The 22,243-nt window shown below is 38.3% G+C and overlaps 1 protein-coding gene across 4 annotated transcripts in view; it reads right to left on the reverse strand.

Moving 5' to 3' along the window:
- The window catches only part of alcama (activated leukocyte cell adhesion molecule a), a 113,448-nt gene extending 91,912 nt beyond the window's left edge, over positions 1–21,536 (reverse strand). For 3 of the 4 annotated variants that reach the window (XR_015500234.1, XM_087268821.1, XM_087268822.1), the window contains exon 1: positions 21,308–21,536. Coding sequence is in view for 2 of the 4 variants with exons in the window: in XM_087268821.1 (XP_087124947.1) it covers positions 21,308–21,365 (58 nt within the window). In the remaining 2 variants the exon portion in view is untranslated. 4 annotated transcript variants of the gene reach the window in all.
- Positions 21,537–22,243: the final 707 nt, after the last annotated feature.

Raw genomic sequence — 22,243 nt, forward strand, 5'->3', positions numbered from 1 at the left:
TGGTATTACTCAGATGACACTTTAAACAGATACGAGTGCTGAATTTACAGTAGTTTTCCCTCCATTTCTTGGGTACAAATAGACTGAAAAGAAGCACTTTTAACTTTTTTACCATCCTCTCGCTGGCTTGCAGATATACGCTACGAGTAAATGCTGCTCTCATTGGCTGTAGGTAATGGCCAATATTATTTTCAATCAGAACACATTTCACAAGAGATGACTTTGAATTGCTGACAGCTCCAAATATTTAACATGCCAAATATCTCACGGGTGTCAGCATCTCATCAGCGATTATCTGAAATTGTGTCTTTGATAGTTCATAATGTGTGATTGTTACTGACGTGCCCAAACACCAATTTGCCCGTGATTTCATGCATTTGTCGACAATTTCTCAAGACTTTTTTTTTTTTAAATCATGCAGTCTGAACTCGGTATAAGTATTGTACGCTGTGATGTGCTGGACAAAAAAATGTTCAATAATTAAATATATGAAGAAATCTAATAATAAAATAATACATAAAAAAATACAAACTGGTATTTGTTTCTAAATATATTCACATTATTTTGAGATTTCCATTTCTTCATCATTCATGATGATTATCACTTTCTAAAAAGTAGTAAAGAGAGATAATCCAATCTCATGTTGCCACTTCACATGAACTGAGGTGAAAGGACATGAGCTGGATAAGTTGGCAATTCATATGCTGGATATCATAAACATATGCTGAATTAGTTGGTGGTTCATTCCACTGTTGCAACCCCTGATGAATAAAGGGACTAAGCCAAAGGATAATGAATGAATGAATGGATAGTTCACAAAAAATTACTAACTACACATTACTAACTATTAACTAATAACAAAAGATATGAAGAATGTTGGAAACCAGTAACCATTGGCTGGACCACAAATGGTAAATATATGAACAAATCTATGAATAAAGTAATAGATTTAAAACTATTATAATATATTGAGATATACATTTCATTCATGATTATTACTTTAAAACTTGTAGTAAAGAAGAGATGATTCGATCACATGATCACCACTTCACATTACCCGAGGTGACTAAGAATCTGTCACACCACATTGAGGAGGATAAATTCTTTCTCATCTTTTGCCCCAACAGGTTTTTTTTTTCCACCTCGTAAGAGCGTGAGAACAATGTCAGTTGCATGGGTCAGGGTTAGAGTTGGTTAGGGTTGGCAGCTCTAATTTATTACTGTGTTGTCATGACAGTTCTACTAAGTTGGGTTTTTTTTCCACACACAAAAAAATCATGTTTGCATTGACAATGTTTACATCCGAAAGCTGTAATAAAGGAAACGGTGTATGTTGACATCAACAGAGCCATTCACTGCATATTTTAGCTTTTATTTGTTCTTAAATGAAAAGGAGGAACCGAAGGGAATTAATTTTTACGGTAATCAACATTTAGCCACAAGGACTGTCGATTATATAATGCAGAAATATTCCTTTCATTGCAATAATTGTTCTTGCTGTCTGTCTTTCTGGCTCTTCCAGGTGGTACTTGTAGAAGCTCAAATTCATTTCGGCGAACAGAAAAAAATGCTTTGAGGAAATGCGTTTTGTTTGCTCAGGTAACAGATTTCATTTAAGGAGGCGCACACAATCACTAAGACAGACAGAGGAAGCATTAGTACACCGAGCACATCCTCTGTTTGAGCAATAAAGCTGCTGCCAAAGAAGACTGTGCTTCACTCCTTTGCTCAGAGAAGACGTCCATTCGAGTGTTTGGCTTTTTTGGAGGGGCGGAAGAGACATATGTGAGGGAACTATAGCCCTATGTGCAATGATGTATCACCACTGCCATTTGTGATTACTGTGAAAGCACGAGCGGCACCTCAATGAAAGAGCCAAGAACAAACAAAGAATATCACATATGGTACAATACAGCCATTCAGCCGAGAGTGGCAAACAGGGACCTGCGGTTAATCTGAAAATATTTCTCTGAAAGTCTCTGCATTGAAGAACATCCATATTTAATCATAGTATCTCGAGTAAAACATCTTGCGTCTCCGAATCATACACTTGCTTTATTACCGTATTTGCTAGAAACGTCTCATATTCGCTGCCGGCGATGAGAGGACGGAAAACGGAGTGATTCTATAATGCTTTCTGGCACATCCATTATTCAATATGAAATACCCTGAAAGTTTATTTTACTCCGCTACGTCTCACACTTTGAGCTGCCATTTCATATGCGCCTAAATTGATTCAGCGGTGTTGTGCGGGGTGAACCGTTCCGACCAATTTATCATGCAAAAGGTAAGCCGGAGTAACAGAGGACATTGGGAAACTGCGATACAAAGCCGATTGTTTGCGCTGATTGGTTTTTAAACAGGTTCTCCAGTCACTTTCCACCAGATAAGATGGTCATTACTGGTCAAGCTTTTCAAAATTGACTGAAGCTTCTGTGAAATCAGCAGCCTGACACTTTGGATCAATGTCGCTTCGGTCTTTAATGATACAGTTGGATTGACATGATTAGGGTTTTGAAACCAGTGTCGCCTTAATCAAACCACAATGAAAGAGAGACTAAAATATGTTGTAGAACTTGCAGAGGTGGATCAGGTAATTATTGTTTCATGCTCTATATTTGTATCAGAATGATGGAACATCGTGCATCAGGTAAAGCAAGTTCTGCAGCAGTTTGAAACTGTGGGAGAGAGAGAGAGAGAAATGGAGACAGAGCATGAAAGTAATGGAGAGGAAAGAAAAACACAATAGCCCAAAATTAAGGTAGTGCAGGGGGAGTGTTGGTGGCAGAAGGAGAGGTTGAGAGGCGGCGCCACCAATCTAGTTATGACCCCATGTAGTGATAGCTCTGCAAAACTTGCAATTACACCAGTTCCTCCTTCTGCCGGAGGGTACTATGCAATCAGGCTTGCCTTATTCAAAACGATGGAGAGCGCTGGCCAAAAAACTGCCCACTGTGTTATTGCCATGAGGATGAAGAAAAAAATCAATTTAACTCATTAACATCTTAATAAGGACATTTAAGATTCTTGTCATTTTCGGCAAGGATTTGCTACATAATGTATCATGTTTTTAATAAAAAAATATTTAATCAGGTACTGGAAGGTTGAAAAGTCTGAGACCACTAATTTAATAGTTTTTATTTAATACAAATCCAATTTGTGATTTAAACTAATTGAAAAGCGAACATGAATTTCAGAAGGCTTAAACATTTGCACCATCTTTCTCATCATTATAATCATGATGATCATCACCGTCACTTAGCAAACAATTACATGAGATTTGTTCTGGAGCCAGTGTGTTGCTGTGGGTGCCACAGATTCATAAAAGTTTCGTAGGGCTTCAAATTTACCATCAAGAAAGTTTTGTCAATCATTTCTGTGGTCAGCCTAGACTTCTTTTGCCCAGGTTTTCTGTAAAGTCTTTAAAGTGTCATTGAGGTTGCTATCGTTCTTTCATTAGGCACATGTGGCCAAACAAATGTAACCTGTGCTTTTAGATTTGTTTTTCGAACTTAGGTTTATCTATATAGACAAATAAGTCTGATTGTGATGATGCAAGTTGTATAGAGATACACGTTTTTTGGGTAAAGGTATTGCACTGTAGCTTTTCTTAAAGTCCCCAAGACATCAAAATTAACCATATTGTTTTGTCAGCTCACATTGTTGGTTGTGTGGTGGACAATTCATCTGTGCATTTGATTAAGAAAAAAAAAGTTTGCCCTTCTAATCTTTAATTAAAATCTGAAAATGCACTTCCTGTTTGTTTTCAGTTTTATTCTCAGATTGCCTGATTTTGAGGTAATGGTCGTGGCTAACATATTTAATCATGTTGGTTCAACTGTCAGTTTTGACAGCAAACAGAAATGGTGAGGAGGAGGAGTCTGTTAGGTTGTAGTAACTCTTCTAAAACCCCTTTCCCGATCTTTCTGAATAAAATGCCTACTTTTCAACATCAGTTTAGCCCACGGCAGAAAAAACAAGCCACGCCCACTGTTGTGTCATTTAATATTCAGTTTCTCTAGGAACTGCATCACAATATGAAAAAAAAAACAATCAGGCATCCAGTTCATTGGGACTTTAAGCCTTCTTCTTGCAGTATCCACATTTCAGATCAGTATACCATTACAGATATGGCGCGCACCAAGACATTGTTTCTCCTTTACAGGCAAATGTGGCAGAAGCTTGACTAATTCTCTTGTGGATTTATGCTCCTAATGCTGGTGTATTTTGCCAAGGTACTTGAGGTTGTTTACTTGTTCGATTTATTTGCCACTGAACGTAGACAGTAGCTGACAAACCATCAGTTATCATCACTGTAGTTTCATTAGTATTCACAGTCAGGTTTAGCTGCTTTGCTGATGTTATATGGTATACAGTATATCAGCAGTTTCTGCATTGTCATTAGAAAGAACAGATTATATTTATTTTGAAGTCATCATCAGTAAATTGGACATCCTGCCTGCTTTGATAACCTGTCATTCTTAATCATTGAATCTGAGTTTTTGTCTCACATGTCCTACACTATCTACATTTATTTTGGAAGAGAAAAACAATAGTTAATATAATAAAAATAGTATTATTTTAATAAAGTTAATTAAAGTTAATAATATTATAACTACTGTCATAAACCAGTCTTAGTTTTATTTTGCAGAACATGAAAGATAATGTTTTGAAGAATGCTGCGATCCAGCGTTTGCATGGGCAAGCAAGTGTCCCATAGATAAAAGAAAACCAGACAAGTTTAAATCTACATGAGGGTGAGTAAATAATGACAGAGTTTTCATTTCTGATTGAACTTTCTCTTTAATACAACAGTATGAACTTATAAATAATTGCAAAATGGTGAATAAGTCAGACTTCTGAACCCATTTGGTGTCTATTTGGACAGCAGAGCTGTAATGTAGTTTAATTGTGTGAAGTCATTAAGATCCTGGTCACATCGGTTAACTGCAAGAAGAAGCTAATGATCGGCTGAGGGCTGGTGAGAGTGTTTTTTGAGCTGGTTTGGGTCTAGGGAACATGTGTTGAATCATTTACGCTGTTTACGCTGTATATCAGAAGGTGTTAGACTCATGCATGTTATTTTAATAATCTGAGAGAGGGCAGGAATCACATTCCCATATCAGTCTGCAGTAAAACACGTTATACTTGTGAAAAATAGTGTGGGTTTTTTATTATTATTGTTATTCATTCTTCGACATTCTTCTGAGTCAATGTAAATGTAATCACCTTCAAGAGAAAAGCTGTTCAATATGGTCTGAAGCATAAAACGTGACTGGGATTGTAATGGAATTTTTAAAAGACCCATCTTTTTTAAGGCTCGTCCTTTGTTCTAATTCAAATTTATATGAAACTAGTTTCCAATAACCATGTCTTTGAAAGGCATCAAACATTAAGATTAAATAGACTTTTTATTTTTGAAAAGCAGATTAAGATTGAGTCTGTGCTGTGCATTTCTATTACAAACACAGAGCCTCTCTAGTTCGTTCGTCAGCTAGATATTCAGGTCCTCAAAGTTCAAGCATTTCAACCGAAGGCTATGGAAAACCAAAAGGTCAGTTTCTGAAAGTCCTTTTCAGTGCATATTTATGGTGAACATGTCAAGCGGCTTCAAAAAGACACGCTGAGAGCTAGGGAAGTCTATAGTCGAACTCTTGCCTTGGAGGCAAAATATCACTTGTGGCCTTTCTTTAAAATACAGTTTGATTCAAGGCTTTTTCCTTCAAAAGAATACGAAGCCTAGTCATTATGAGCTGATCTCGGTTGGGGATCTGATGAAGAAATGAAATCTGTTTTAACTTCAAAGGCCTTCAGTTCAGGCACCTGGCTGTCTGGGACACTACCCTGGCAAAAAAAGGGTGAAATCGGGACATTTTATCAGACAGCAAAGCCTAGGTACACAGAATAACCTTCAGAAATACTGTGGCATGGTATTCCAGCACTAATTTAGAATAGTGGATTATTTTTAAATCTGCTCCACTCAAACTGTAAGTGCCATTGTGCTGCACGGCGTGGCTGAAAAATAAATGTAGGCCTTGGAGCGACGGTATTCAACTGTCTATGAATTCACCTGAATAGATCGGCTGGTGCACAAAAGTGCAACCATAAAGCTGTATTTTTTTCATTACTTTCCTCTGTGTCTGCTTGTGCATGAGCAAAAGCACATCTGTTCATGGGGCTGGTTTGAGATTTGGGCGGGGGGTCGTTGCGGGTGTGTGTCTGTGTGCTTTTTAGAGGGGAAATGGAATTTTTCCCTGAAGCCATCTGCATTACACTTTGAAGACAGAGTCATTTTTGTTGGTCCGGACCACACCCTCCAACTGCCCCCTTCCCAATGGGTTTTTTTGACCACACAAGACCAGACGTTCAGTCTGATGAGCCATACAGACCGCTCTTCAGTGGTAATTTGTGGTTTTTGTTATCTATAATTAGCAAATAAGAAAATCCTTAATTATATAGTAACCAGTGATGCACAATTGATCAAAACCATTCTGGTTACTGCTAAATATTACAGATTTGTAATTTATTTGCATAATTTTTTGTATTAAAATAATATATTTGATTTATTTTATTTACTTTTCTCATTATTCGTTTTAGTAAAATTAGTACTACGGGTGACACGATGGCTTAGTGGAAAACACTGTCACTTCACAGCAAGAAGGTCACTGGTTTGAGTCCCGGCTAGTTGGCATTTCTGTGTGGAATTTGCATGTTCTCCCCATCTTCATGTGGGTTACCTCCGGAGGCTCCGGTTTCCCCACAGTCCAAAGACATGCACTAAAGGTGAATTGAAAAAAAAATACATTGGTCGTACTGTATGTGTGTGAATGAGTCTGTATGGATGTTTTCCAAGTGCTGGGTTGCAGCTAAAAGGGCATCGGCTGTGTAAAACATATGCTGGATACGTTCATTCTGCTGTGGCGACCCCTGATGAATAAAGGGACTAAGCCAAAGGAAAATTAAAGAATGAATAAAGTTAGTTCATCAGTATTTTGTTCTCTAAAATTTTGTAAGATTTTGATTAATATTTAATTTTATTTCATCATTATTTCAAATTCTTTTTACGATTGCCTGTGTCATCATCTAACACTCACTTAAATTTAAAAGCACTATTATTAAATGTAATCTTTATAATTAAATCTCAAAGTGATAATTATTCATACAGCTGTTGTTAAATTTTAAAGTTCTAAATTAATTAATTGTAAAAATAACTAGATTCAAACATGTTTCTGGTAGACATCTGCTACTATCATTCAAGCACAAAACCCAGTGCTCATCTATTGGTTGAGCAGATATCAAGTCAAGATGTTTAAACAGACCAGAGTTTTGATAACACCGCAAAGCCACTGTTTTAACACTTTTGCATGTAGAACAATCTATGAGTTGCTCTATGAATAAAAGAATTCTATGAAGAAAACAATGACAATGACTTCAGCACTTTTAGGAAAAACATCAGAGACAAAGCTGATGCTTAAATGAAGCATATCAGAGCCTCTGGGAAAAAAAAAAGCAGAAGCTTCTCCAAAGCTGCGCACAACCGCCCACTTTAACATAGAAAAACATGACTATTAACTGCGAATGACAGAGAAATCACAAGCAGCTGAGAAAAAGGCTGTTTATCATGTGAATGTTTGCCATTTCCTTGAAACATTGTGTGAAAACATGGAACGAACAGAAAAAAGAGGAAGGTAAATGCAGGACACAAACATCACTTGCACTGAAACATCAGAGCTTTTAACTATCAGGCTCCTGCAGCCAAACCTTCTGTTCCTTCAAAGCAGGAGGGTTTAGAAAGACCTGCAGCCACCCGATGTTTTGTGTCAGGCCCGGGCACACCGTTACGCCATCCCTATACTGTAGATTTAGTTTTATTTAAAAGGAGGGAAACAAAGCCGTGGCATGTTTTGAACTGGATGAGAAGATAAAGTCAGCTTTGCTTTGTACTTTCAATCATGCAGAGGGATGCAGCATAGCCACTGGCAGCGAGAGCCAGGATGAGGGCAGCCAGATTTCCTCCCTGCCGTTTTACCGCACAGCTCCTGGGGGCACTCAGGATTCAGTTACCACAACAGCACTAGCTAAGATAAGATTTAAAAACAGTTTCGCTGGCCAAGAACAAGAAACGATTCCCGGGTTCCAATAAAACGCAAACACCTGAGGAATATCCGTGCAAAATCAAAACAATATTCAATATGAAGGAGCGCTCTGTTTCTGCTCAAGTCATGTTTGTTTTGAGCCCGTTAATGCAAATTACGTGACAAGGGGTGCTTTATAAGTTTAAATATTTGGGGCTGAGAAGCAAAACTGTGTATACTGAAGGTCTGTGCATTAGTTGTGGGAATTTGTCAGTAATCTTGTTTTGCTAGAATACTTTATGGGAGATCTCAACTGAATCGTTCAGTCATGTGATTTATTTGAAAACTAATTTATTCTTAAGCCAGTATACAAGTGGTGTCCAATTTTGATGTTGGCATTTTTATTGTATTATGGTTTTATAATGTATTATTTAATGTTTTAAATCCTTTTGTGTAAATAAAATATAAAAATTTAGGTTGAAATATGATTACAAATATGTTAGAAACCATAAAAAAGTCAAACTTTATATGGTAAACTACTGTTTCGTTGCTTTACTTAAGAGTACTGTATAGTCTCTAAATATCTCACCTTTGATACACAGACAACTTTTCCCACAAGTAGAGATGTTAATACTATATGTGCTTAGTGTCATTCACAAATCTACTAAACACCATCAGCAAAATGACATGTAATATAAAGCATTAATATTCAGTGTTGAGAGTAAAGCGTTATATGTAACGAGCGTTTATATTACTTAGAAATAATATAATGCATTACTTTTAAAAATAAGTCATATTATTTGAGTTATTTTAACCTTGCTTAATTGGCTTTTACAAAATATATTGCCAAATAAAAATTTCCTTGGTCAGGTTGAATCACAAACTGGATGAGAGAGCAGAGCGTGTTGCAAGGGAACAGCTCGCACTCATTATCATCATCAGGTCTGTTTTTTTCACAGCAGATGAGTCAGTGTACTGCTCTTCTAACTGAATCTAATAACTGACTTACTGTTCTACTAAATGATATTGGTTTATTTCGAGTCAGAAGGGGTATTCGAGTATATATTAGCACTTACTGAAGGCGCAAACAGTTTCAAGACAACTCAGTTTAATTTAATGAACTGGTATGACAGGTTCACTTAGAAGATTCGGTTAAAACGAACGATTCATACACGAATCGCCTGTTATCACTACAGTCAGAAACAGAAACAATAGCAGGCCGGAGACTTACATTTTTGCAATAGATACTTGTTATTTTGAACTCATCGAAGAAATGAAGTGGATTGTTGTTAAGGGTAGATTATGTGCCTGTAAAGTTCTTGACAACTGCAAGAAACACGACATTGAAAAAACAAACAAAACTGGATGCACCTGCACTACACCTTTTTTCACTACACGACTTTTTTATCGTCTTTTGTTCTTAAACATTTTAAAATCTGTTTTTGCCTTAATATGAATTATTTCATACATATACATGTTAAGCGTCAGCATCAACGCTTCCTATTCACTGTGAATGGGTGACGTCAGGCATTGCCGAACTGCATTGTGGATCCGTCTGTGCCGCTTCAGAGGCGTTGCTCACTGCAGAAATTGGGACTAGCTCAACTTTTCAAGCGCCGACAGAAGCGTCAGCCAATCAGATCGGTGTATGCAAATACACCATCTAGGCAGTGGCCTATTGCTGACTGAATTTCATTAGCTGACACTGCTATGATGATCGTGTCAGCCCCAACTTCAGACACACCTTCGGTCAAGCGTTGACGCTGAAGCCCATGTGAATGGAGCATTAGGCTTTATTGCAATCTTTATCTCAAAGGACAGTGAATTTATTTAACTAATAACAAAAAAAAAAACATTTCAAAGTAGAAAACACATTTCTCATTATACATGGTTTCATAAATCTGTATATACAGCATGTATAGCTCTGGGTTGAAAAAGTTCTCAATAATTTTATCCTACATTTTTTAAAGGAAAAGAAGGTGTATGTTCTATTTGTGGCTGTTAAATGCAGAGCTTCTGTATAAAAAGGTAAAAAAAAACACCTGCAAGTTCTGAAAAAGATCAAACCTCAGGCATGTAAGGAAAAGTACTGCAAATGTAACTCCAAAGTAATTACTAAAAACATTACTTTCCATAAAAAGTAACTAAGTAATGCAATTAGTTACTTTTTTGGGGAAAGTAACTCAATATTGTAATGCACTACGTTCAAAAGTAACTTTCCCTAACACAATATTCATAACCTGAAAAAAAGCAATATATGATTAATCACCGTAACTTAATGTTAAACACTCCTTTTACTGTTACAATCACTGCCAATTTTTTTTTTTACAGTGTACAAATTAAGATTTAATAAAATAAAAATATTAAAAACACAGAGACATCGACTTCATCTGACTTCAGCTGTTAGCTGGGAAACAGTGTTTAGCAGATGAGCAAAGGATGCTGCAGTGTCTGATGCCGCAGATAAAACAGATCAGTCATTGCACTGAACCGTTGGCTGCCTCTGCCCATCTGAGACGTGAGAGCCACGGGGGTGAGTTCATGAAAAGGATCAAACATGCTCCGAAGCTTTACAGAGATATGATATGTTACCCTTCCCTACGCCTGACTTAGCAATGCACAAGAAAATAAGAGAAATAATACTGAAAGTTCTAGTCCTGCTGCCTGAACTGAATAAGAAAAGCTCTGAACTGTATATTTTATACTATGAATGGATCAAAGATTGGCTAGTTAGCATTGTAAAAGACAAATGCTGTACCTACCAAAAAGCACACTGTACTACAATTCTCCACTGGTAGCCCTTGAGAAGAGGGCTGTGTGTTCGGTTTAATTAGGAAGCATATTCTTATAGCAATTTTACTAGTGCCAGATTTGGTTTTAAAGCCATTTAATAGGCTTATATGTCTGCATCTACCTTTAGCATCACAGCTCAATATCGTTTTTCAAGAAAGATTTGAGGCTAACAGCAGCCTTGTAGTGACCTCAGCCATTCATCCATGTAACTGAGATTAATGGGCACGCTATGATGACTGAAACCTGACGTCAATGCCTTTATGTTTGTCCACTGGAACTTAATTTTAACTAAGTGAGTACCAGACACCAAAATAGAAACAAATTACAAGTCCAGCCCTTGTATTCCTTGTTTTTGTTTCCTTGTGAGGAGCCTTGTGTTTCGTAGGCCAATTTCATTAAATGACAGGCGAAATGTGGTCATGAGACCACTGCCTGGGTCTTGAATCAAACAAATGCTTTAGCTTGTGTCTCCTATATATAGAACAGCAGAAGATTAGCGCACTGCCCAGAGAAAAAATACATCGACTTCTTATCTCCAAGGAACACACTTGAAGAAATCTTTTCCAAAAGTGTGTGTGCAGCCCCAACGTGACGGGGATAGAGAGACGAGGAGCAAGAAAAGGAATTAATATTTCACCTGCAAATCGTCCACCTAAGACGTTGGGAACACCAAAGGCACAGGCTTTTAGCTTAAATACCTTTAGTATGAGATCTACGATAACCGCGCCGAAACCTCCCAAGAATGGTGTTATCTCTATCGGCTGCGAATGTGTTCACAGGTATTTCCAAATAAGGATATAAGAAAAGAAGTGGAAGTTGGTCAGCTTGTGGTTAAATTTAGTATGCTATCACCCTAAGCCTTCAGCGTGGATGCTTGCAGACAGCAACCGAGTTCCTCTCAGATATATTATGGCCTCACGTCACTGGAAAGGCACTTCAAAAGATGGAGTGGACTCCTTAAAGTGCACTGGATGTGCTAGTGACTTGTTATAAGCAGCAAAGTTATTTATGTTTATACATTTATGAATAAATCCCCAATATATCACTGTAGTTGTAAGAACAGCTGTCAGATGTGCCCAAAATGTAAATTTAGGACTAGCCGAAAATATACAGTATGAAAAAAGACATCTGACTGCAATCTTTTCTCTTTCTTTTTTCCTCGCACAGTTGCTTTTAGTTCACATAATGGCCAAAAAGAGCACTTTGAACAGAATTGTTAGCCCAGCTATTAAAAAAGCCGCCATTTTAAAAGGTAAGAACGGTGCTTTTTAGCTGTTACCATTTCAGTGGAGGTTAATGTTAGTTGTGCATTTGCCTCATTTGCTGTAAGGGAAATTACAGGGCAGGTCAATAGGATGATTAGCATTGCCAAGCAAAGTGGAGGCCAATGGGTGATAAAATGGCAGGCTGGCAGTGTAGCAAAGCCTACGGGGGTCTTTGAGATATACAGCTCATCCAGTTTTCCTTTCTGATGGCTTTCTAAAGAGCATGACCTCCTCAAACTTAATATTCAGAGTAGCACCGTCTAACTTTTCCTCTGCGCACATTTATAGGTCTTTTAACATAGGGGCCTATTGTACTTGACCTGTCTGGATGCTAAATAAATCAATTTGTGCTAAATGAAGAAAGTGCTGTCACACACACAATGCATAAAGAAACCATTTTGAGGAGAGGGAGTGAAAAGGGCAAACACCCAGAGGTGCGATTTATTGAATAAACAGACGGATTCTTCTTAAAAGTTTCACTCAAAAGACTACTAAGCGCAGAAAAACCAAGTCAGATCGGTTGGGGAAAACTGTTGCTTTTTCTCTGAGGTATTCCCATCATAAAGCAGCAACACATTCACTGCAGAGTGTATAAAAAAATCCCCTCAGCCATTAAATTTGCATGTGAAGGGAGAGATAAAGACCCGCTCTGAAGACAGGAATTTTGGGAGGCGTCACAACAGCCCCTCGGGCCACCGTTCTCGATGTGCTGAAACAGGTTCAGGAAGGGTGGAAAAAAAGGGGTTTCTTTTCTCCCCGATGTGAACCGAAGCAGCTGTGTGCCGCTTGTGTGTACATAATCAACCGTTTACCTCTACTCCAACTTTCAACCTTTTAAAATCGCATTAGAACAGTGCATGCTGAAACAACACAGCGCTCTGAGGGAGCTCCTTCAGCCTGCGAGAGCTGGAACTAATTTATCGCATGAGAGGATGCTTCTTCCTCTGCCTCTCGGGAGCAGAGCAGGTCGGCTGCCTGCCCTAATCATTTTCACCATGAGGTTTACTGAATGTTTAACCTGTCAGAAATCCAGAGCTATCCGACTTTGCCATGTAAAGTCATGCGGCAAAGCCGTTTTGGAATTATGAAAAGGGAATAATAAATCGACTCGCAATTGATTCTATATGCATCTTTGGCAACTCTTTTGTTCGGGAACCCTTAATGATACTCCACCATAATGTGTGATTGTAATGGCCAATGCGAATTAGTAGTTGATCTGCTTCCTCTGGGATTTGGCTTCAAGGTTTTCATCTCCACAATGTTATTTTTTATTGTACACTCCTCCGGCCGCAGCCTCTGTCTCCTCCACCCATCCATTCATTTTCTTTTTCGCTCCCACCAGTAACCCTTTTACATCACATAACCGGTTTAATTTATTACTTAGGAGCACAAAGACAACAAGTCAGCGCCTCAGAGTTTGATTTAGTGGGAGGTGCTAAAAAAGGATGTGAACAGTAGGGAGGAGGCCACTAAATTTGTTAGCGTGAATAACATTTGACCCTTTTTCATTAGAGCCATGTACTAAGATAAACCATGTGGTAAAGATAAATGACGTACTGTGCATCTTAAATGGAACTAATGACTTGAAAAAAAAAAGACCCCCACTTCCTCGTTTAGTGGCCGCTGCGGTTATTGAACTCTACCATGCATAGCTTCCTGTTTAGGGGAGTTTTTTTTCAATTCTAATTGCACTGGATTTTAGGTTTCTATCCCCCATCATGTTATTGCAAACATGTGACTTTTCCTTCTGTGCAACACAAAATTGAAAATAGTTATAGAGGGGTTTCCACTAAAAGGTCATAAGGTTTAAGCTGACACAAGAGTAATTTATGACAGAATTTTTAATTTTCTTCAAGAAACCCCATTGACCATAGGTATATTAATGTATTAATCATGTCTGGCATTATGGACGTGTTAAAGGTGCTGTTTTTTTACTTTTCTTAAGCATAAAAAATGACATAATACAGTATGTTTGCAGATATTTAAGAAACATGCCAACATTCTTGTTTATCTGACAAACAATGCTGAAGTCAGTTATTCTGCTTTTAAAAAATGTGTTCTGTTTTTGTTTTAGGTGTTTTAACCCGCCCAATGCCAGTTAAGCTAATTATATTTCAGCACCCTGGGTTGCCTTAATGGAAAACAGCATATTTCATTCATTCAGTCAGAAAGGCTCTGAAAGTATGCGCTCGTGACCGAAATGCGACTTCCGGTGGACAATAGCAGACTCCAAAATGAGACGCAGATTCAGAGTTCCACATGAGGTTATATATTTGCAAATAATAGAAATATTACAAGCAAGAGCAGATTACATTGTAACCCCGTGTCCTAACAACATGCTACATGATGAGACTTGCAGTTATAAGCAATTAGGTTGTTTGCACCAGACGAAGCACGACAGAAATTTAAATACAGCCATTCAGAAGCAAAGGATATGCACTCACTCACGATATTGTAAGGTTTATAATCAAATTAATACATATTAAACCTCTTTAACATTATTAAATGTACCTGCTAAATCACTATGTTGGTTTTGAGTCAGTTTTAAAGTTCAATTTTAAATGGTTTATTTTACTTTCAAGATCTGGGGTGAAATATATACTGCTGATTTCAGTGGTATGGCAATAAATGTCATGTAAAATGTCATTTAAACGCACAATATTAGCATTTAACACTGGATAACACACATGAGGTGTACCTGAGGTGATCATTGTCAGTTTTCTGTTGTTCAGCTGCAAGAAATAGAACCCGTTTCTAATATATCAATTCGGGGTGTTGGTTAGAAAATAAACTCATTTTAATATGGAGAATATTCCTTCTATCATGTGTCGTTGCTTTTATTTAGAACACGATTTAAATCAGCCTTTAGACTCGGTCGTCAGACTTGCTCCTTTTTCAATCTGGCAACCTGTGCTTGCATTTGTTTTGTTTCAAGAATGCAATACCTAGTAAAACCACTGGGTGTCAAACTTACATACTGCTCTTTTAATGAGTTAGCTCACCCAAAAATAAAAATAAAAACTCACCCTGTCCAACCTGTATGGTTTTCTTCTGAGAAAGAAAAAAAAATGATATTTTGACGAACACTTCTGTCCACATAATGGAAGTCAGGGGGGTTCAAAACAACATTATTCAAAGAGTATTTTTTGTTCCTCAGAAGGAAGAGAGTTATGCAGGTTTGAAACAATAAATTACAACAGATTTTTTATTTTTTATTTTTGGGGGAAACTATCCATTGAACTAGAAAAGCAATTTCCATTTAATCTATTTGCACTTTCTTTCAAATCAAAATTGCAATTTTAATCTAAAAGGCGTTCTCAATTCAAACCTAAATGGCACAACCTTTCGCTCAAATCTGCAAGAGAAATGCTTTCAAATGAATGGGCGCATTGTGAACCTGCTAAAAGAGCAATTAAAGCTCTAAAATGTTTCGAGTTCTGACCGACTCTTCCGCCTGCATTGTTTGCGCAGAGAATCTCTGAATAGGGCCACCGCCTGTCAAGCTCACGGTTCACCCCACATTACCTTTAATAGATTTAACTAACGTCAGTGCTTCCTCATTCACACTGACAGCTCTGGGAGCTCCCGTCCCTAACACATGGAGCTCATGGGTACTCTAACCTTCTTTCCATCCGCTTCTCTCACTCCATCCGGAACAGATTTAAGAGAGGGGGAAAAAACTTTGCCTTCCCCTGTCATGCCCTTTTGGGTTCAAAGCGCCACTTAAAGAGGCGAGAGTGGCAGGCAGGAACGTCTCCTCACACATGGAGAAATGCAATCTGCACATCACAGACGGCATCAAAGCGACGGACCCAGAATGGGAATCCGGTTATCGTGCGTCTCCATGGCTGCCAGAAAGGTTGTGTGGCTTTGAATGTCAGCCTGAATTGAAGCGCTCAAAGCCTCAGATGGATATTTGACAGAATGTGATTTGGCGGGAGGGAGATGGGCTAAGGGCTGTTACAACTCGCAACCTTTTGTAGATGGATCCAAATGCCAGGACAAACATTTGACACTTATGAAATAATATCCGCTGGACCACCATTAGCCACTACATGTGAACGGGCAGCCTGATGGATGTAAATCCTTGTCTGGGGGTATTATCGACCTCATAACGTATGGCTTAAAGTATCTCAGATCAAAACCCTCCACGCTCGTTTTATAAGCACTAAACGCACTCAAATTGGTTCTACCCCACAATCTCCAAACTGATCAATACCGCAACCCTGAGGAAAGGGTGACTTATGACTCTTGTGCTATAAGCAAACTTATAAATAACATTTCAACAGCCACATAATTGCCGCTAAAACTATATTGAATGCCTTGAGGTGGCCTCGCTGTGGACCGACTAACCACGCTGTTGAGTTACCACCAAAGAGTGCATGTTAAAAAAAACACAGTGTAGAAATAATTGGATGCTTGTCAGATCGATAGTGGAGCACGGACCCTTTCACTGACTGCCGCATCAATATATTTATATCACCAGCCCATAAATGAGCAAGAGTGGCCCAAAAGAGTCAGTTATAGCTCTTTAAACCATCCCATTTACCTCAAGATGAGATAAAAAACTTGAAAGACATCTGTTTGCAACTCATTATTACTTTGCCTGCAAGACGATACAGGTGCAAGTCTGCAAGAATCGTTAATACATAAAAGTCTAAGTCCACTTGCCACATTTAATAAGCTTTTTGCATTCTGATTCAAGCTAAAATCTTGTATGCGAGTGACAACTGTTGAGTTTAACGCCTACAGTCAGTTCTATGACAGGTATTGATCTGAAAACACGCAGCCTTGGGTTTTATCTTGGTGAAAAACAGGTCAGCCACCAAGAGAACCTGAATAAATCATTGCTGCGACTTCCATATTTGATAGTGCAGATGAGCTTGCCTCTGTTAAAACAATGCTTGTACAGCACACAAAAGTTAGCCCTCTCATTCAAAGCTTATCTTGCTCATGTCTTCCCGCTGTGCATGGCTTATATGCATAACGGTATTAAAGCAAGAGCACAACTTTCCCCCCGATGCAGCATTTAAGACCACCAACCCCATTTTATCAACCAGCAATCTTAGGATAAGGGATTTTCATTGCTGGCAACAAACCCAGCAGTCCATCAGAAAGCATACACAAACCTAATGTAAGCCCTTCCCTTTGATTATGTGGAGGCCAGATGAGTAGATAAGACTGGCGGAAGTCTCTGGAGGCTGTTTTGGGTGGTGCAGACAGCAGGTCTACCTTCCTTGCAATGCTCCGATTAATCCATTAGCAAATGGGGGAGTGTGTTTGATGGACAAGAAAGACCCCCGATGAGGCCATAGGAGGGATGATGTATGTGTGTGCATGGAGAGCAGATGCTTGCTTGAACACACGGCTTGAGTAATTTACTGTAAAAGCCTGTGATTGAGCATATGTGTGCGCGCATGCGTGAACGTGAGTGGTCTGGAGGGAATTTCAATATGAATAAATGATGACATAATGGCCTCAGCACTTCAACCAATTTAAATGGTTGGTCAAAAGCACATTTTGAAACCTTAACTGCCTGTCTCATCCAAACCTGAGTCCAATAATTTTAGCATAATACCAACAATCACTTTAGCACATAAAACACTGTTCACTTAGCCCGTGCTCTTCATTTTTTTCCCCCTCCACTTTCTACTATTTTAGAGGAACAAAGCCCTACAGCGGCAAAATTAGCTTGTACAATATTCTCACATAGTTAGGCTTAAAATGAATGAGTATGCAAATATGAATTAGACTTCTCTTTTCACTACATATGTTTTCCTGTTTGGTATTTAAGTGGAACTGACAGTAATCAGCTCAAGCTTTTGCTTGACAAATAAACAACGACAATTTTCCCCCATCAGGCCAAGGTGGCACGAATCTAACGCTTCAATGCTTAAATGATCAGATGTGGGATTTCCTGGTAGAGATAGTTTAGTGTATGTCTGAATGTATTATGTTTCTTATGTATCTCTAATACTAACCAAATCCCATTATTTCACAAAGAGAGAGTTTCAGTTCCTTCTTGGTCAAATGGCATTCTGAGTGATATCACTGATGAGTAAACCGATATGAAACAAAAGCTGTGGTTTGAGTTTGTGGTTTGCTGTGGTTTGAGTACTCTCATGTAACCCATAGCATATTTCCAATAGTGAATTCAGAAAAAAAACACATTAAGGAATCCCCAAGAATTGTTTTATTTGAATTATTATGATGTTTTTTAAAAACCTTTTCATGTATGCTGTTGAATTCAGTCCACACTCATCAGACCTTTAATCATGCAGCTTTCAGAATGAAATGAACAATTCTTTATAAAAAGGAAACATTTCATCAGCTAGGTTATTTAACATTCTGCAAATTAAATAATGCATTCAGGAAAATGCACGAAAAGGACTTTTGGTTTAAAATACAACTATTATCTACCGAGTTCTCAAAGATGACTTAGGTGCTTTTGTTTACCTGTTTGCATACAGGTGATCAATCTCCTGCTGACATGACTTCAGAGGAACTGACCTTTCCAACACAGCCAAAAAGAGCCAATGGGGTCCTAACGGCAAATACCCTTTGAGGAAAGGCTATTTAGGTTGTGTGTGTGTGTGTGTGTGTGTGTGTTTGTGTTTGTTTTGGGTAGAGGTGAACTCTTTGAAACTGCCCGTGTCTGTGTGGGGGAAACAGACATATTGGAACATGCCTGACATCCCAGAATAAATCATGAGATGTCATGTTCTCTCCCTTCGAAACCACATTAGGAAATACTGAAAGATGGTACTAATTCCCCAGGGAACAGCCTTGACCACACCCATTATCCTGGATAAGATGATCTCGAAACAATGGCCAATATATTTTTATAATCAACAATAAATTCTTTGCCACACTATATAATTAAATCCTGCAAACTGCCACACAAACAAGTGTTATTTCACAAAAATATCACATGATGTGGATTTTCCTGTTGTGTGATGGAGCTTCCATAATTTTATGATAAACATATTCGAAATGATTTTTACCAAATGTCGCATTAAGCACTGTATGTGGCACACAGTTAAATACCTAAAAAAGTAAATGCTGTATATTTAGAAAGTGTGTGGGCAGGTGACAAATTGCATGTGAATTACCTTTTTAAATGATCAACATTTCAGTTCAAAATGTATGTGACAGACACATTGTTTGCTCTCCACAACTTTCAAAGAACATTTCCCCTAATTAGTTTAGTTTTAAATGCTGCCCGCTGTGGAGCACATGATTTTGAATAAACATCTTTCAATAATGTGAGGTTATGCAATTAATGTGAGCAATTATAAACTCTAAATGCTTTTAAACTCACTTGAGTTGAAGTATAGAGGGCCAAACCAAAGAACATGCTGGCTGTATTTCAAGCCAAAACACATGTGTGCACTGCTTTGAAATAATATTAAAATCATAGGTCTATCTATCTATTCATCTAGACAGACAGACAGACAGACAGACAGACAGACAGACAGACAGACAGACAGACAGACAGACAGACAGACAGACAGACAGACAGACAGACAGATAGATAGATAGATAGATAGATAGATAGATAGATAGATAGATAGATAGATAATATCATTATTCAAGAAAACGTTCCAAAAAGAATAATGAGCACTACTAGCTGTTGCAACATCCACCTCCACCATCCAAGTTATCAATCATTCTACCGCCTTATCATAGCTTCGTAGCATCTCAATGAAGACGAATAAAGACAGCAATCTCCAATGAATTTTGATGAGCAAACTAACATGTGACACTGATAAAACCATACACCAGTCAAATGACTGAATTTGTAACAAACAACACTCCACCTCCGCAGCCTCTCGTGAGCAAGCACACGCTCGTTCTCGCTCGCTCGCTCTCTCTCTCTCTCTCTCTCTCTCTCTCTCTTTCTCTCTCTCTCTCTTTCTCTCTCTCTCTCTCTCTCTCTCTCTCTCTCTCTCTCTTTCTCTCTACCACACACACAAACACACAAGCACGCGCGCACACACATAGCGCACTGACGCGCTCAAAGATTCACGCTGGGCAGCGATGTTCGCGAGCACCTCAAAACCCTTGACTTTAATTAGCAAATAACTTTAAATAATGAGAGTAGGCTGTGCAATCCAAAAATAAAGCAGTGGCTTATGGATAAAACAAGTAGAAATACAAATATTGTATCGTAGCATGGATTTAGAATGAATGGGTACTGCAGCGACCCCACAGTAAAATACATTTAGTAGTCTGAAATGCAAAAAGGAAAACTTAATTGCAGTCGCGTTAGTTGATTTGGATCTTATCTGTGAATCCATGATCCATATCACAAAAACACACTGAGTGTTTAGTACTGCAAACGATCCAGTTTTCACGGAGTCCGTGATCGGGGGACCGGTTACATTCGTTTTGTTCGTGCAAATTCATGCAGTATGGATTTAGTTGGCGTAAAGTAATGCACACAGGTTTGTGAATATGCAGCTCATTTTTTCTTAGGGCACAATTAATTCATTGTTTCAATAGAATTACCCATTAATATATAAGTGTATGTATCACGAAACAACAGCACTAACAACATTAGAGTGACTAAAACAAACAGGACGTGCTGGAATTCTTGGCTAATTTGTCCCTTCATGGTCCGCGTTTAGTTTCTATTTGTGTCTTAGCCTACTCGTCTAGGTACAATAGAGATGGGGATTCAGAAACGCGCAGGTGTGATGTCACTGCCATATATCCTATGTTTCTGCGAGTGACATCGTAGCTGAACCGAAACATAAATACGTAGTATTAACAGTACGTCGCGTGTCATCTCAAACTAAAAGTTGAAATGCTTGTACAGAGAATCCTTTTAAGTTTGAAACATCTATCACAGTCTCCTGCTGCTGGTCATAGAAAATAAATGAATGAGAGTGTTCTAGGCGGGCACAGATGGCTTAATCTTCTTCAGGTGGAGAGTTGACCTCTTGTTCTTAACGTGGGAGAAATGAAAAGTGCAACACATGACCTGGCAAATGATTGCCAACGAATCGCATCAAAGGCTATTAAAACACTTGTTGATGTGCTATATAAGGAAGTTTTTAAGTCGAATGGTCACTACAGGAACGATCCTCTTTAACATATTTTTGCAAGCAGTACAACATGGAAGAATGAATGAGTGAGATTAATATTTTCATAATAAATTAATTTACATACCTGGAGCAAACACAGCGGCTGCTATGAAGGCACCGAAAAGGCAGATAACCGAATGCATCCTTAAAGAAAACCCCGGTTCTCGTTTATACAGTCCGGCGACAATCTCAATAGAGAGAGATGTAGGTCTGAAGTTGTTAGATAGTATTGTGAGTTGAGTGCGCTGAAAGATCAGACGGGTTGCTCTACAGAGCGCAGGTGGAGTCTGGAGCTTAGACGGGCAGCCAGTGGCGAGAGTGTGAAATCAGGCAGCAGAGTTGGGCTCTAAGCCCCGCCCCGCAACGCCTCCACCGACACGCCCTCTTCGGGTGAAGCGCCGTCGCTCCGGTAACATTTGACATATGCTGATGTTTCATCAACGCTGCAAAGTACAAGTAGGCTACATCTTGCGAGCACATAGGCGTAAGTTCGTTGTTGTTTTTGCTGTTCAAAGAAACTAGTGGCTATTTCTATTCAATAAGGATTAATTAAACTGATCAAAAGTGTTACCAAATAGTGTTACAATATACATACATTTAAATATATCTCAATATATGATTCATTAGGCAAAAAATAAACTGACCAGCACTTTAAATTTTCTTCAGTCAGAATTTGGCTATTTAAATAATAAAAAATGTAAACATAATAATAAAACAGCCTCATGATTTTTAACCTCTCTTGTAAAATAGTCGATTTGATGAAAAATTCACAGATAAAAAACAATAGCCAAATTAGCATTCAAATTCATTTTAATATGGCTAAAGTGTGCTTCACACCTCTTTATCAGTCCGTTTTTGTTTTAAGAGTATAAGGTCCAAGATTCTGAAAAAAAGTTATTATCGACTTTGTCATTGTGGTGTGGGTCTTCCGAACCCTCTTGGCTGTATATATTCTAACCAAAGAATCCTGAATATGTTTCTGCAGGGTGCTATTGAATTAATTTTGAGATTAAAATCTTAA

The sequence above is a fragment of the Danio rerio genome, chromosome 10, assembly GCF_052040795.2.
Source record: "Danio rerio strain M-AB ecotype USA chromosome 10, GRCz13ab, whole genome shotgun sequence".
NCBI lineage: Eukaryota > Metazoa > Chordata > Actinopteri > Cypriniformes > Danionidae > Danio > Danio rerio.